The following is a 14,923-nucleotide window of genomic DNA, read 5'->3' as shown; positions in this document are numbered from 1 at the left end:
TATTTAAATGCAGTTTTCTCTGATCACACTTATGTGGTAGCACGGGCTCAGCACTTTGTGTACACATTCATCCAAACAGACTCTTATCCCTCCCATCATAGGGTATGGAAATAGTCACAGAGGGGTTATGCAAGTTACCCAAGATAGCACAGTTAATATGTTTCTAACTCTAGACTGTGTAGGTCCACAGCCAGACTATAGCAGGCCTACACAGTTCCCACTGTGACTGTACGTCAGGATTCCTTCGACAGTCCTCTATTCATTTCTCCCTGAGTAGCAGTCACATTTAAACTCACAATTTATGTATTCGATGTCTGTATCCTGCTCGTTATCTTTCAGGCAGGAGCCCTTCCAATACTGCATCACTGCCACACAGAGTCCATCTAGTATACAGTTGATGCCCCATGCTTTCTGAGTGAATGCCCACAAGAGTGAGGCGCTTCTTTCATGGAGTAACGTCTCCCCCTGGTGGGATTTTAGAATATTGTCCTTTAATGGCTTCTTAAATTCACCTCTCTCGTTTTTTTTTTCTCCCCCATTATGGCCATAGTTTCTTCAGGGTAGGCTTGACACCCACTAGCTGGCTTGGTGAGAGGAACTTTGGAACTACACAATTAACAGGTGCCAAATTATGTCAGGAAGTTGGTCAACACGCATCTATTAATGAGTTCCTGGTTCTCAATGACCCCTCATGCCCTTTCAGAGCCTCTTCTTTAGCACCAAAGGAATCTGTTCACAACCACCTGTTACTCTTTTTTTCTTTGGGGGGGTTGGGGGCTCAAGACAGGATTTCTCCGTGTAGCTTTAGAACTCGCTCGTAGACCAGGCTGGCCTGGAACTCACAGAGATCTGCTTGCCTTCGCTGGGATTAAAGGCGTGCACCACCACCGCCTGGCCAATCTCCAGTTCTGATTTTAGGATCCTCACTCAGCATATAAATCCTTGAGATAGCACCTGGCTGCAGAGATACTCCCTTCCCTATCAACTGTCACCTAAAAGGGAACACGAGATAGTTTATTCTGGAACTAAATATGAGTGACCACGACACAGATTTAAATTGTTCTGTATATGTTTCTGTGGTAGCAGTTTCATGGGGTTTTTATTTAAAGAAAATACATTTATAGAGCAAGAGTTATAAATTAAGACTTTTTTTTAGATAGGTCGGTGGAAATATCAGGTAGAAAGGATACAGCAAATCAAGAGAAACCTCTGCTGCTGGGGTCAGATGCTGAGCTTAGCTTTTCAGTCGTCTCTTCGCACATTACAAAATGATTTACTTCAATAGTCACAAGGATGTGACAAAGTTGTGTGACCAAACAATTGGCTATTTAAAGGCCTGAGATAGCCCAGATTAATTCTGCACTGCACCTGCCGCATTACAGCCTGGAATGTTTAACCCTGGATTGGCATCTGCTCGTGCCCCTCCCCCCGTTACTTTAGTTCACGGATTCCACAAGAGGAAAGCAGCACTAATTACGCTCTACCAGAAACCTTTTTTTAAATTTCTGTTTTACACACTTCTCCACAGTTCTGTTTTACAATTTGGAATAATTTTTTGAAACAAACAAACAAAACCCCAAAACGAAACAAGCAAAAATAACGGTAAAGAACAGATACTTTCCTAATCTATCCATGTACGGGCAGCTCATTTTATTGCCAGCACAGCCTCTCTATTCAAATCAGAAGCGGATAAAAACAGACGGAATGCTTTTAGGATACTCTAAGAATGCAGACTCAAGCTGGTGCTCTATCACTTTCTCCTTCGCTAGCCGGCAGCGGAGGCCGGAAGCCAGACATCAGCGCGGGCTGTTCCTTCCCTCACGACTCTATGGTAGTCGGGTTACTCTAGCCACGAGAACTCTGTGGTTCCGGGGCGGGCTGGGAGGACTGAATTTGAAGGCCGAGGCGGGAAGATGGTGGTCGCGACTGTCACCAGGCTGTGGTTCTCCGGCATGGGAGGCCTCTGGGACTGTGTGGTGCCCTGAACAACCGAGAGGAGTTTGTTTGCAATGAGTCTTCCGCGCCGGAGTGGGAAACGGCGGCGTTCAGCGTCCGGCTCCGACTCGTTCTCGGGAGACGGTGATAGCTATGTCAGCCCTCAGCTGCCGTCTAGGCCGGTTCTGAGTCCACCTCCGGCGCTGGGACGCCGCCTGAGAGCCTCAGGTGCAGGTAGTCGTACAGCGGGGCCGCCACGGCCGGAGGGCAGCAGGGGCAAGTACTCCATCGCCGGGGCAGAGATGGGTCCTGAGGACCGCAGGGCAAATAAAATACTGCAACACCAGGGCAGAGATGGGGCCCGAGGGCCGCAGGGGCATGCATTTCAGCACCGGGACCGGGACGGCCCGAGGGCTGCTGGGACAAATGCTCCCAACAGCCCGAGATGCCCCCACCCACAAGGGGTGCAGGGGCAAATACTCCAACACCAGGGCAGAGATGGGCCCCGAGGGCCGCAGGGGCATGCACTTCAGCAGCGAGGCTGTGACTCCCAACACAAGGAGGCGGCCTCCCTTCTAGCCGCCAGCATGCCCAAGTGATTAGCTTTGGCACTGCCTGTGTAGATATAGGCGTTCTTTGTATTTTTTGGATCTTTACAACTTCACAGAAACAACTTCCTAATTGGCCAGATCCTGATACAATGTCAGGGTTTGCTTAGAGTAACGTCCTGTACTACTTTAGATGTTATACCACATTACCAGGTGTAGCGTAGGATGTAGGTTTCTTGGAATCCAGAGCAAAGTTGGAAGGGATCTGTATTGTTTCCTCAGAATGTTGGCCCAATTCTTGTTTGTTTTTTGAGACAAGGGCTTATTCTAGGTCAGGCTGGCCTAGGGTCTCTAACTCTTGATCCTGCTGCTTTCCAAATGCTGGAATTAGGGGCCTGCACCAGTGTATTCCATAATTCTTTGTCCTTTGTTAGGCAAACATATCAGTCTTAAAATGTAAACAGAAACTAATAGCTTTGTAATGCTGTTTTGTCACTCTGGAACATCCCCCACCTCCCCATCATTCCAAACTCCTTATTCATCGTATATAGCGCACATTTTTGTTTGTGGCTGTTAAGAGTTTTCAAAATTCTGTCAGGTTAATAAAAATTTGCTAGTACCTTTCTGTACAGGATCAGTTTCTTGTAATTGTCTTGAAGTCAAGATGTGCTAAAGTTTCATTTTAACATGTAGGAATTCCAGCAGTACAGTGCTATTAAAGTTGGATGTTGGAAGTAATTCAATTGTTTTTGTTTTTCTGAAAGGGACATGCAAGCAAAGAGTTTCTGATGACCAGATAGACCAACTGCTATTGGCAAATTGGGGACTTCCTGAAGCAGTTTTGGAGAAATACCATAGTTTTGGTGTAAAGAAGATGTTCGAATGGCAGGCAGAGTGTCTTTTGCTTGGACAAGTCCTGGAAGGAAAGAATCTAGTTTATTCAGGTATTCAAATTTATGCAAACTCATTTTACTAAAGTTTTCAGTGTGAGATTCTTTATTGGGGTGGTTGCATCTTTTACATAGGTGGACAACAAAATTCTTACATGGAGTGTCATCATTTGCATATTGAAGTCATGAAAGTTCCTTCATGTGGTAGAGGAGGGGAAACCAGGACACTGTTAATTTATGTAGTTAAAATTCTACTTGCTTAATGAACGTATGTGCCAGTGCATTTGTAACGGGAGATGCCAGCCTGCTCTTGCCTCATTTGATCTCTGTTGCTTTTCAGGGTGTAAACTTTATATATTCATAATTGAGCTGTTTGTGCAGGATTTCAAGTGTACAAAACAATATGTAGTATACGTCATAAGATTTATATGGGTTTTCAAGGGCAGCTTTGATAGTTATCATTTTACACCTGTTTTACTGCAATGTAAGATACAGTTCCTTTGTGTCAGTTTTCTCTGAAGTTCTAAAGTCATTCACTTTCTTCTTCTTTTTTCTTTTTCTTTTTTTTTGGTTTTTCAAGACAGTGTTTCTCTGTATTGCTTTGGAACCTGTCTTGGAACTTGCCCTGTAGACTAGGCTGGCCTTGAACTCACAGAGATCAGCCTGTCTCTGCCTCCAGAGTGCTGGGATTAAAGGCGTACACTACCAGTGCCTGACTCACATTTTTTTTTTATTAAGGCTATAATAAAGAACTAGAATATTAACTAAGTACATATAAGTTCAGACTGTGGAGTTAGACTGATTTTTTATTAAGGCTATAATAAAGAACTAGAATATTAACTAAGTACATATAAGTTCAGACTGTGGAGTTAGACTGATTTTTTATTAAGGCTATAATAAAGAACTAGAATATTAACTAAGTACATATAAGTTCAGATTGTGGAGTTAGACTGATTTTTTTTAAGGCTATAATAAAGAACTAGAATATTAACTAAGTATATATACGTTCAGACTGTGGAGTTAGACTGATTTGGTTTGGGAACTGCATCTTTTACTGACTGTAGGAATTGGCAAGTAGGTAGAGGGGGAGGCTAACTGACTTGGTAGTGCTGAGGATTAAATGACTTCCTAAGTATACAGATTTAGAACGATTGGGAACACAGAAAGTACTCCTAAATGCACATCAGTGTCAGTTGGTTGATATGGAGGCATGGGCTGGCCATTTCAGTTTCTTAAATCACAGCGTTGGTCAACAACTCATAATCATCAAGAAACTTTTACCTTAGATACATATTGGATCTGTGGACTATATGTTGGATCCATTACCTGGTGTAGCTTGCTGTCTGTCTTCCTTGTAGATCTGGCGATACCCTTGTAACTCATTTATCTTTTTCTCTGGTTTTGCCCTGCTTCTGTAGCCAAAGTGATCACTATAAGTATGCCTTTTCACTGCTTTTAAGTTAGTCATTTTGCATTGCTTTCAGGATAGATATAAAAAAAGATCCTTAGACGGCAGGATTATAATCCTCTTCTTTGTGTAGCATTTAAAAATTTAAAAGAGTTTAAATTATGTGTGTGTGTGTGTGTGTGTGTGTGTGTGTGTGTGTGTGTGTGTGTGTGTGTGTCCATGTGTAGGTATGGGCTGTAAGTGCAGTACTCACAGAGACCAGACAAGGATGTCAGATTCTCTGGAGCAGGAGTTACAGGCAGTTGTGAGCTGTCTTATAGTGGATGTTGGAATTCAACTCAAGTCCTCTCTGAGAACAGTACACTCTCTTAATTGCTATGCCATCACTCCAGTCCCAGTTCTAACCACTGGTGTTTTTTTTTTTTTTTAATCTCTTTATTTTCTCCTGAAGGATTTTGTACTCTAGACTTATAAAATTACTGTCATCAGGGCATTCTAGGCTCTACTCTGGGCCTTTGCAAATGATGTTTCCAATGTTTGGTATTCCTTTCCTCTCCCCCTAAGTTTCTTTCTGTAAGCTTCCTTATACCTCCTCCAAATTTCTGTCTCATTATCTTAAAGGTACATAGCAGGGCTTTTACCTATTCAGCCAGTTCTTAGAGAAACATATAGAATTAATAGTAACATCCATCATTAATTTCTAATACAAAGATTTAAAAACCCCCTGTTTACTCTGAGACTATTTGGAAACCTAGTGTAGAGTCAAGGGCATTTGGGGGTTAAGGTTTCAAACACTGGTTGAGTCTTTAATAATGTATTAGTTCTAGACTCTGTGTACTAAATGTTACTTTTTGTCATAATTGTGTGGAAAAATCACATTTTAGCTCCTACAAGTGCTGGGAAGACTCTGGTTGCAGAGTTACTTATTTTGAAGCGGGTTTTGGAAATGCGGAAGAAAGCTTTGTTTATTCTGCCCTTTGTATCTGTGGCTAAAGAGAAGAAGTACTACCTCCAGGTAATGGTTTTTGCTGTTTGAAATAGTGGGAGGTTTGTCTTTGGGAGCATTGGCTTTACTCATTTGAAGGAGGTGTAAGATCAAACAGAAAGCCACGTTTCTTTCATTATATGTATGTAGTTTTAAAAGCTGACTTAAAAGTCTTAATAGTTTAGTTGGACAGCTGGGCCTGGTGTGGGATCAGATCTACCTGAGAATCTGAGGCAAGAGAATTATCTGGGCAACTTAGTGAAATCCTATCAAAAAGTAAAAAGAAGTTTGGGGATATTATAGCTCAGTGTTACTAACAAAACAACCCCAAAGAGAGAGATTTAAAAGTTATTATTGCATAAAGTAGAAAGGAACATCAAAATAAAAGGGTAGCTTGGGGAATACTGTATAAAAATGATAAACTTTCATAGGAAGTAAAGAATAGCATGTGATTGCAAAGGAAAAATCAGCATGTTTAAGGAAGCCTAGTCCACCCCACCTGAGGACCATTGAGAAAAGTCAGGCACTGTATTGGCAGGGTTCCATGTGATTTCTTCAGTCGGGTGGCATGCTGTCAGAATAGAAATCAGTGTACAGACTGGTCAGCAGTCTGGATTTTAGTCCTGTGTTGCCAGGCACACAAACCTGCAGGACCTTGTGTGTGTGTGTGTTTTTTTTTGTAAACTGAGGCTGCTCACTCTTAATGCTATAACCAAATAAACTCAAACTCTCAGGAGAAATTGATTAAATGAATATCTGTAAAGTTCTATGGTTTTACAAATCTTTTTAATGGTTATTTCAGAGGCAAATAGCCAACAAAGCTGGTTCTACTCAGTAAACTTCTCTCAACTTAGACCCCAAGTAACAAAATGATGAAAGGATTCCTTTTATTGAGAAGGTATGTTAGTTAAAAGTTAAAGCAAAGGGTTAATATTAATCCCACTGAACTGAACTTTTGAAACTTGTCTTCCGTCATATGGAAACCCATCTTTAGTAGGATAAGGATATTTTTCCTTGTAAAGTATAAGTTTAAAACATATTAGGGTTAAAAGTTAACTATTCTTTGCTAGTGAACTAAACATGTAGAACTTCAATGTTTTCCAGTTTTAATTTCTATAATAGCTGTTAGGACTTAGATAATTGAAACATTTATTTCACTCTTTTTAACAGAAATATCTGTGCTGAGCTTTGCTAATTATTATTTTTCCTTTTTTTTTGGTTTTTTACGAGACAGGGTTTCTCTGTATTGTTTTGGAGGCGAGCTTTGCTAATTCTAAGTACATTTTAGTATGTGATTGTAAAAGCCATTGGGTCTTGGCCACAAGCAACCATCTTTAAATACTTTTGTCTATGTACTGGAGTAGAACCCAACTATAACTCAATACATTCTAACTTTTCATCTGTATTATTTCTTTTGCTTAATTTAGAGTCTGTTTCAGGAAGTAGGAATAAAAGTAGATGGCTACATGGGCAGCACCTCACCTCCTGGACGCTTTTCCTCCTTGGACATTGCTGTTTGCACTATCGAGAGAGCCAATGGGCTGGTCAATCGCCTCATTGAGGAAAATAAGATGGATTTGTTAGGTAAGAAAGTAAACAATTATTTCCTGTTGATGTTTTTGATGGAATGAAGTGAAACTGTGATTCCTGTAGGTCTATATGTTTGTTTTCTATTGTCTAGTTTTGGAGGCAAGAATTGGCAGAGGTAATGTTGGGAACTTCATGTTTAAAAAAAGCGTATATTTTATGTCTTTCTGTATTAAACTTTATTTTCACATTTATTTATTTAATTTTTATAAATGTGTGTGTGTGTATATGACATGGCACATATAGGGAAGTCAGAGGATAACTTGTGAGAGTTGATTCTTTTGATATAAAGTGATATACTAGTAGGTAGTTTTATGGCATCCTGACTAAAGAAAGGAGGTAAAGGACCTTTACAATGAGTACACTGAAGGAAGAATGTTGCATGTTTCTGGATTGACAGAATTAATTTTGTTAAAATGGTCATATTGCTGAAATCGATTTACACACTTAATATAGTTCTCATAAAATTTCCTTTATAGAATTAGGAAAAATAAAATTCTAAAATTCATATAGAAAAACAATCTTAAACAAAGAGACTCAGTCAGTATACCTGACTGGTTTCATGTTGTACTATAGAGCCACAGCAATAAAAATAGCACAGTACTAGCCTCAAAACAAATGTGGAGAACAATGGAATAGAATAGAGTATCCAGAAATAAACCCATGAAGCTCTAGTCACCTTTCTTTAGTTAGGCTTATTCCTAAGTTTTGGCTTTGAGGTCCTACACATAGGTATGACTGCCTGATTTGAGTCTGCTCACTGTCAGGATGTTCAATGATTAGGAAATAAAAGCCAAATAAACCCTTTCCTCCTTAAATTGCTTTTTGTCATGGCATTTATAACAGCAATAGAGAGAAGACTAAGATTCGGGGTTTGATGGTTTTGTTAGCCCTGAGTAAACTAATCACTGAATTTTTGTAGTTAGAATATATGACAATAGGATTGCTTAAGATCTTTAAACATCCTGGAAAAGAATTGACCATTATACAGAACCTGGCCTTTTTTTTTTTTTCTTTTTTTTTGGTTTTATGAGACAGGGTTTCTCTGTATTGTTTTGGAGGCTGTCGGTCCAGCCTGGCCTCGAACTCACAGAAATCCACCTGCCTCTGCCTCCCGAGTGCTGGGATTAAAGGCGTGCACCGCCACCGCCCGGCCTGGCCTTTCTTTTAATCTGGAACTTTGTATTACTTGCAGGATCTTATTATGATAGTTATTTGCCACTAGGTGTGGGCTTCTGAGTCTTAAAATTCTTAGAACTGTGCAGTTTTATAAAAGATCAATCTGGAAAATCCTTCTAGGAATGGTGGTTGTGGATGAATTACACATGCTGGGGGACTCTCATCGAGGATATCTTTTGGAACTTTTACTGACCAAGATTTGCTATGTTACTCGGAAATCAACAATGTGGTAAGTACTTGAAATGACTGATTTCTTGGTATTTTGTATGTGAAAAGATGTTGAAAAAGAATTTATAAAAGTGGAAAAGTAAGATGTACAGGAGTGTAGTACCTTTTTTATTTAAACAAATTCATGGATAGTAGTTTTGTTTTATTCCAAAACCATGGTCTATATTTTCAACTTGCCCATACCCAGTTTCCTCCCATCTTCTTCAGTTTTTCTTATTCATTATTTACTCTCTTCCTATTCTCCCAAATAGGGAGATCATTATTCAGTTTTACAGTGATATAGCATTGTTAACTATCGTATATTGTGATTGTTTTTACCTTTTGAAAAGCCTGTTTTTTTTTTCTTATACTAATAAATATCTTTATTGTTTGATGGCTTGGTTTTCTGTATACTGTGCTATACATTTATCCCTATCAAGTACAAGGAAAACATAACTAGAAAATACCTACATGTTTGGAAATTAAATAATACATTTTACACTAATTTCTGTGTCAAACATGTAAAAAAAAGTTACAACTGACTAAGAAGAACAACCCAGTGTATTAGTGAGATGCTTAAATAGGCATTTTGCAAGAGAGGTTCCAAATGGTCTGACATATGAATGGCACAAAGCATCATTAATAATCAGAGAAATTGCTTCTCCGAGTAGGTATTGTTATAGTCCCTCCATACTGTTTATTATTAAAATGATAACAATACAGTTGCCAGATGGTGACAAGATTATGGAGCGGTAGAACACACAGACTGTGATATTTTGGTACCAGTCTCCCTGGAAAACAGCTTTATATCACTCATTACATTTGAATATCTGTAATTAGTAATTTTATCCCCAGATCTGTACTCTAAAGACATGTTTGTATTGTGTGCCAAAGGCCATGACCAAGAATGTCATTAGCAGTACTATGTGTTCCTTTCTGCATATTTCCTAAGGTAATTTTCTTTTGTTTTTTTCCAGCCAGGCAGATTCAGCCCGTGCTTTGTGTAATGCTGTGCAGATTGTTGGCATGAGTGCTACTCTTCCTAATTTGCAGCTCATAGCTTCCTGGTTGAATGCTGAACTTTACCATACTGACTTTCGCCCTGTACCACTTTTGGAATCAATAAAAATAGGAAATTCCATATATGACTCTTCAATGAAGCTTGTAAGAGAATTCCATCCTGTGCTCAAAGTAAAGGTGAATCATTGCTGTTATATCTCCACTGTCAGTGCCTTCGAGTTTTCTACCAGGTTGTTAACAATTTTTAATTGTATAATTAGTGGTTGCATAGTAGCTGACTGTATATTATGTATCTGTCAGAACTGATATTAAGCTAATCAGTTTAACCTTAAGCAATTGATGAGAATAGTGAGAATGAGAATTTAGTGTGCTTTTAATTTTAATGACATCATTTCTTGATATATAATATAAATGGACTTTTTTCTACTCAGTGAGATATGTAAGTATGCTAAATGACAGACCTTCCTCTGACACTGAAGAGAGATACACAAAATGGCTGAGTTTCAGTCATTAAACCTCTCTAAGCCTTCTATCTTTATCTGAAGGGTAAATATAATACTTGCTTTTGGTAAGAATTTAATAGGATTGTTTGTATGTGTATGTGTATGTGTAGCACTTGCACTTGATAAATAAAAGCTACTTACTCCCTGATACACCTGCACACATTGATATTCTTCCAGCATGGAGGGACTTCCATAGGGCATTCACACAAACTCTTTGCTATGCTTGAAAAATACACTTTCCATTGAGATAATGTGTCTCCTTCACATCTGAGCTCACTTGTTTTCTCAGAGAACCTCCTTTATGTCTTTTCAAATCTATGAGACTAAACTATTGCGAATATTTCCTCTTTAGCACATCACATGGTGGTTTAGTTCTTTACTGTGTTCCTCAGTGAGACTGTAAATAAACTCCTTGCCAGTTAGGACTTTGTTTTAGTCACCGCTGTGTCTCCAATACCTGAAGCTAGAGCTTAATAAGCATGAGTTGAATGCATAGAAAATTTTCTTTTCATCCATCATCATTAATGAAGTTTATTTTTATTGTAAAAGATTTTTATGATGCTTTGAGTAAAGAAAAAAAGCTTTATGGATCAAAATGTAGAATTTTGATCCAATGTGAAAATGTTTTAAAGGTATGACTGATGTAACTATTTTTCTTTTTTAGGGAGATGAAGATCACATTGTTAGTTTATGTTATGAGACTGTTTGTGATAACCATTCAGTATTACTCTTTTGTCCATCGAAAAAATGGTGTGAAAAGGTAGCAGATATCATTGCTCGAGAGTTTTATAATCTACACCATCAACCCGAGAGTAAGTGAAAGCATCCATCCTTACTGTATTTGACAGTAGTACTAGTGATAATAGTAGCAAAGTGCATCTCTTTTCTGTCACTGTCACTGTGTAAACTAGATATTCTTGATAAGGCTGCTTTTGTTGTTTTAATCCTTTTTTGTACTCTCCATAGTTAATGTGTACATATACTCAGGCTAATTGTCTTCTAATTTTTAGAGTACTATGTATATGTGTATAAGTTCTTCATTTTAGATTTATGGACTTTGAGAGATTCAAACTCAGGAGCCCCTAAGTTGTATGCAAAGTTACACATACCATACTTTTTTTTTTCTGGAAAAAGTGACTTTGTCTTTCTTTAATATATAGACATATGAATCAAAAAGAATCATATAGACATATACATGTAGATCAGATCAGATTTTGTGTTACATATTTTGTGCATAATATAATGCTTCATTTGAAGTGTATAATTTGATTTTTAATGTGTATGTCTGCTTATCCACCACTATTATAGTTATGTATAGACTGTTTCTACCACTCTGAAATGCGCTTTTGCTGTCAATCTCCTCCTTCTATTGTCAGCGGCAGGCAACTGCTGACATGCTTTCTTTCACTTTAGATTGCTGTGCTTTGTTAAAAATTTCATGTAAATATGTAGCAGATTATGTGTATATTTTGTAAATAGTTATTTTTTTCATGCAGCAGATGTTTTTGAGGTCCATTTAAGGTATTGCATTGATAAATTTGTTCCTTTTAAATACTGTATACTGCAATAACTATTACCATGTGTTTTTACTGATTGTAGGATGAACCTTGTAGCCTCAGTATTTCTCCTAGCATGTGATCATATAGGATCTTGGCTCATTCTGACATCTGGGCTCTCTCAAAGTTGTTTCTGTTGCTTGCCTTTGCTCCTGTGTTGAAGCCTTACTTTCTTTCATGACTCATATTTTTTGTTGTTGTTGTTGAATTCTGGACCTTTTAGATAATATCATATCAACTCTGAATATTGTTTCCTTCTTCTGTCCTCTCTTATTATCTTGCTTATTCTTTCTAGGAAATTTTATAAAACACTTGATTGTATCTAGAATATTAAAGTATCTATGTTTAAAGAGTTAGTTTTATGAAATTTAGTTTGTATGTTTAGTACTCAGTTGTTCCGTACCCACCCCTTGTCTTCCTGTCACACCACTTTTGCTTTAAAGAGAGTTTCTTTGAAATAAATGATGTTTCCATATAATGAGCTATTATCACTGAGATTTTCTGAAGCCTGAGACCATTGTCTTTGTAGTGAAGTTCTAGAACTGCAGACCAGATCCAGTCATAGGATACTAGAATATTTTGTTACTGCTTTTTGCCAATGAGTGGCATTATGAGGGTAGGCAGTCAGTATTTCAACCTTGTAACAGCGAAGTTTCTACTGACTGCTGTCTGATCCAGTACTGTGTAGTATCCTTTCCAGGCTGTCTTGTGGTGCTATCTATACCATGCTAAAGTATATGCTTACACTGTTCCGTGAAAACTTACTTCTTAAGGATCAGATTCTTCATCGTGCTCTTTTGAATTTTGTTATTTTGATTTGTAGTAGTGCTTCCTAAATTTGTAGTAGTGGTTCCTAAATGAAGTGTTTGGTCTGTTTATTTTTTCCATAAAAATAAAGTAGCACATTTTTTATAAACTGAAGTTTAAGATTTTTATTATCTTACTGATTTTTTAAATCTTAAAATGATTTCTTTTGTGCTGAAGAGGTTGCTCAGTTGTAAAGTGCTTGCTTTGCAAACACAAAGACATGAATTTGAGCTCTAGAACCACATTAAAAAAAAGGTGAGCCAAGACTTAGTGGTATGTTTGTAATCCCCACACAGGCGTGGTGTTGTTGGCCATCCAGCCTAGCTTACTTTGAAAGCTCCAGCCTAGTGAGGAACCTTTCCTCAAAAAACAAGCGGAAGACTCCTGAGGAGCAGCACTTGAGGCTGTTTTCTACATGCATGTACACACATGTTCATCTTCACACACATGAACACATGCATACAAACACACACAAAACACTTCTTTTGAAATAAATATACTGATGGGCAATAGTGTAATATACTTTTATTGTCTTTAGCAAAATAAAACATAGGAAACCCTGTGAGTATCCTCAGAATTTTAAGAAAATTTACTTAAAAATTAAAAACACACAAAATGAAAGATACACATTAAAATAGGTTTAAATGAAACTTTGTAAGTTTAGGAATCTAAAAGTCTGGGCAATTTTTTAAGAAGCTAGACTTTTTTCTTAAAGAAGTGACTCTAAAAGTCACAACCCATCTTGGTTACATAAGTGTGACTAGTAGCTTAGTGACAGAGGAGCTTAATAGTTTCCAGAGAAAGAGCTAGGGTCCTAGGCAGGGCTGATGTGCAGGTTGGTGTGACACATCTAGAACAATGATTTTGATGTTTAGACTTTGCTTGTGTGTTAGTTACTTTATTGTTACTGTGACAGAAGGAACTTAAGAGAGGAAAGGTTTATCCTGGTTCATGGTTTCAGAGGGTCCAAGTCCATCATGGTGGGAAGATGTGGTGGGAGAGATCATTGAAGCAGAAGCAAGTAAGTCGGGCTCCTTACATCGTGGCAGCAGACAGGAAGCAGATGGCAAGGGCTAGAACCACAGGTGGGCTTTGTTCTTAAAGTGTACCTCCAGTGGCCCACTGTTGTCAACCAGGCCTCACCTGCTAAAAGCTCCATTACCTCCTAAAATTGCCACCATATGGGGACTAGGTATTAAAACATGAGGGAACATTTTATACTCAAGCCACAACAAGGGATAATCTGTCCTTTCTCTAGCAGGCTCCTTGATCCCCTCTTTGAACATCATGTCTCCTTAAAAGCTGAGCTTCATAACTTTGGGATATATTATTAGGACTACCTATGAAGATTCTGGAGGTCCAAGTCATGCCCTATTTCAGTTGCATTATAGTGTCCTGGGTCAGTGGCTTCAAAAGTTCCATGGATGATGAAAGTATGTGGCAGTTTCTGGAGCTGATATTTATTTTTGCCATGAGTTGGAAGGTAACAGCCAATGAAACAAAGAGACATGTATAGTTGGTGATTTATTTACTTATTTATTATTTGTGTGTATTTGGCAGGATTAGTAAAATCATCTGAATTTCCACCAGTGAATCTAGACCAAAAGAGCCTTCTGGAAGTGATGGATCAGCTAAAACGTTCGCCTTCAGGACTAGATTCTGTATTGAAGAACACTGTGCCATGGGGGGTAGCATTTCATCATGCAGGTATTCTTTGTTTGTAATCTTGTGTCACAGGCTGGAGACGTGACTCTGTAATTATGAGCACTTGTTGCTCTTACAAAGGCTCTGGGTTTGATTCCCAGGACTCATGTGGTGAACTGCCTGTAACTACAGTTCCAGGGGATCAGATACGATCTTCTTCTGGTCTCTCTGGGCTCCTGTACACATTGTAGTGCACATATATCCATATGGGTTCATAGGTAAACACATAAAATAATAAAATAAATATAAAAAATTAAAAAAAAATCTCACAAGACTTTCATAATTTCTTCATTTTTATATTTATGTGAATTTATTTCTTGTTATTCACACTTAATATTTGTATATTTCATTTTAAGAAACAGTGGATTAGCCAAACCAGAATAAAACAGACATTTTAAGCTTACTTATCTGAACTGTATAGCTATGCTAGATAATGGATTTCCCCCATCACTGGGAAACTGCATTCTAGAAGTCTTAACCTGTCTATGTTCCGTAAAATTTATGTTAGAGTAATACTTTCTACTCAGATTTGATGCTACTCTGTTTCCTCTTATGTCAAGAATTGACATAGACTCCCAGATATAGCAAAGTCAA

At 38.1% G+C, this 14,923-nt stretch overlaps 1 protein-coding gene across 3 annotated transcripts in view; it reads left to right on the top strand.

The window, feature by feature from the left end:
• Positions 1 to 1,883: 1,883 nt before the first annotated feature.
• Polq (DNA polymerase theta) overlaps positions 1,884 to 14,923 on the top strand; it is an 83,114-nt gene continuing 70,074 nt past the window's right edge. Inside the window, exons 1-8 of one of the 3 annotated variants that reach the window (XM_040750826.1) lie at positions 1,884 to 2,169; positions 3,248 to 3,427; positions 5,666 to 5,796; positions 7,194 to 7,350; positions 8,653 to 8,761; positions 9,717 to 9,936; positions 10,927 to 11,074; positions 14,186 to 14,332. In XM_040750826.1, coding sequence (XP_040606760.1) covers positions 2,010 to 2,169; positions 3,248 to 3,427; positions 5,666 to 5,796; positions 7,194 to 7,350; positions 8,653 to 8,761; positions 9,717 to 9,936; positions 10,927 to 11,074; positions 14,186 to 14,332 — 1,252 coding nt within the window. In that variant the 5' untranslated portion in view covers positions 1,884 to 2,009. Of the gene's footprint in view, positions 2,170 to 3,247; positions 3,428 to 5,665; positions 5,797 to 6,501; positions 6,665 to 7,193; positions 7,351 to 8,652; positions 8,762 to 9,716; positions 9,937 to 10,926; positions 11,075 to 14,185; positions 14,333 to 14,923 lie in introns of those variants that run through there. The other 2 variants (XM_040750829.1, XM_040750827.1) reach the window with 2 other exon arrangements.

Source organism: Mesocricetus auratus, unplaced genomic scaffold, assembly GCF_017639785.1.
Source record: "Mesocricetus auratus isolate SY011 unplaced genomic scaffold, BCM_Maur_2.0 Super-Scaffold_100008, whole genome shotgun sequence".
Classification (NCBI taxonomy): domain Eukaryota; kingdom Metazoa; phylum Chordata; class Mammalia; order Rodentia; family Cricetidae; genus Mesocricetus; species Mesocricetus auratus.
Note: the sequence above shows the minus strand (reverse complement) of the source record. Positions and strands in the feature narration are given on the sequence as shown.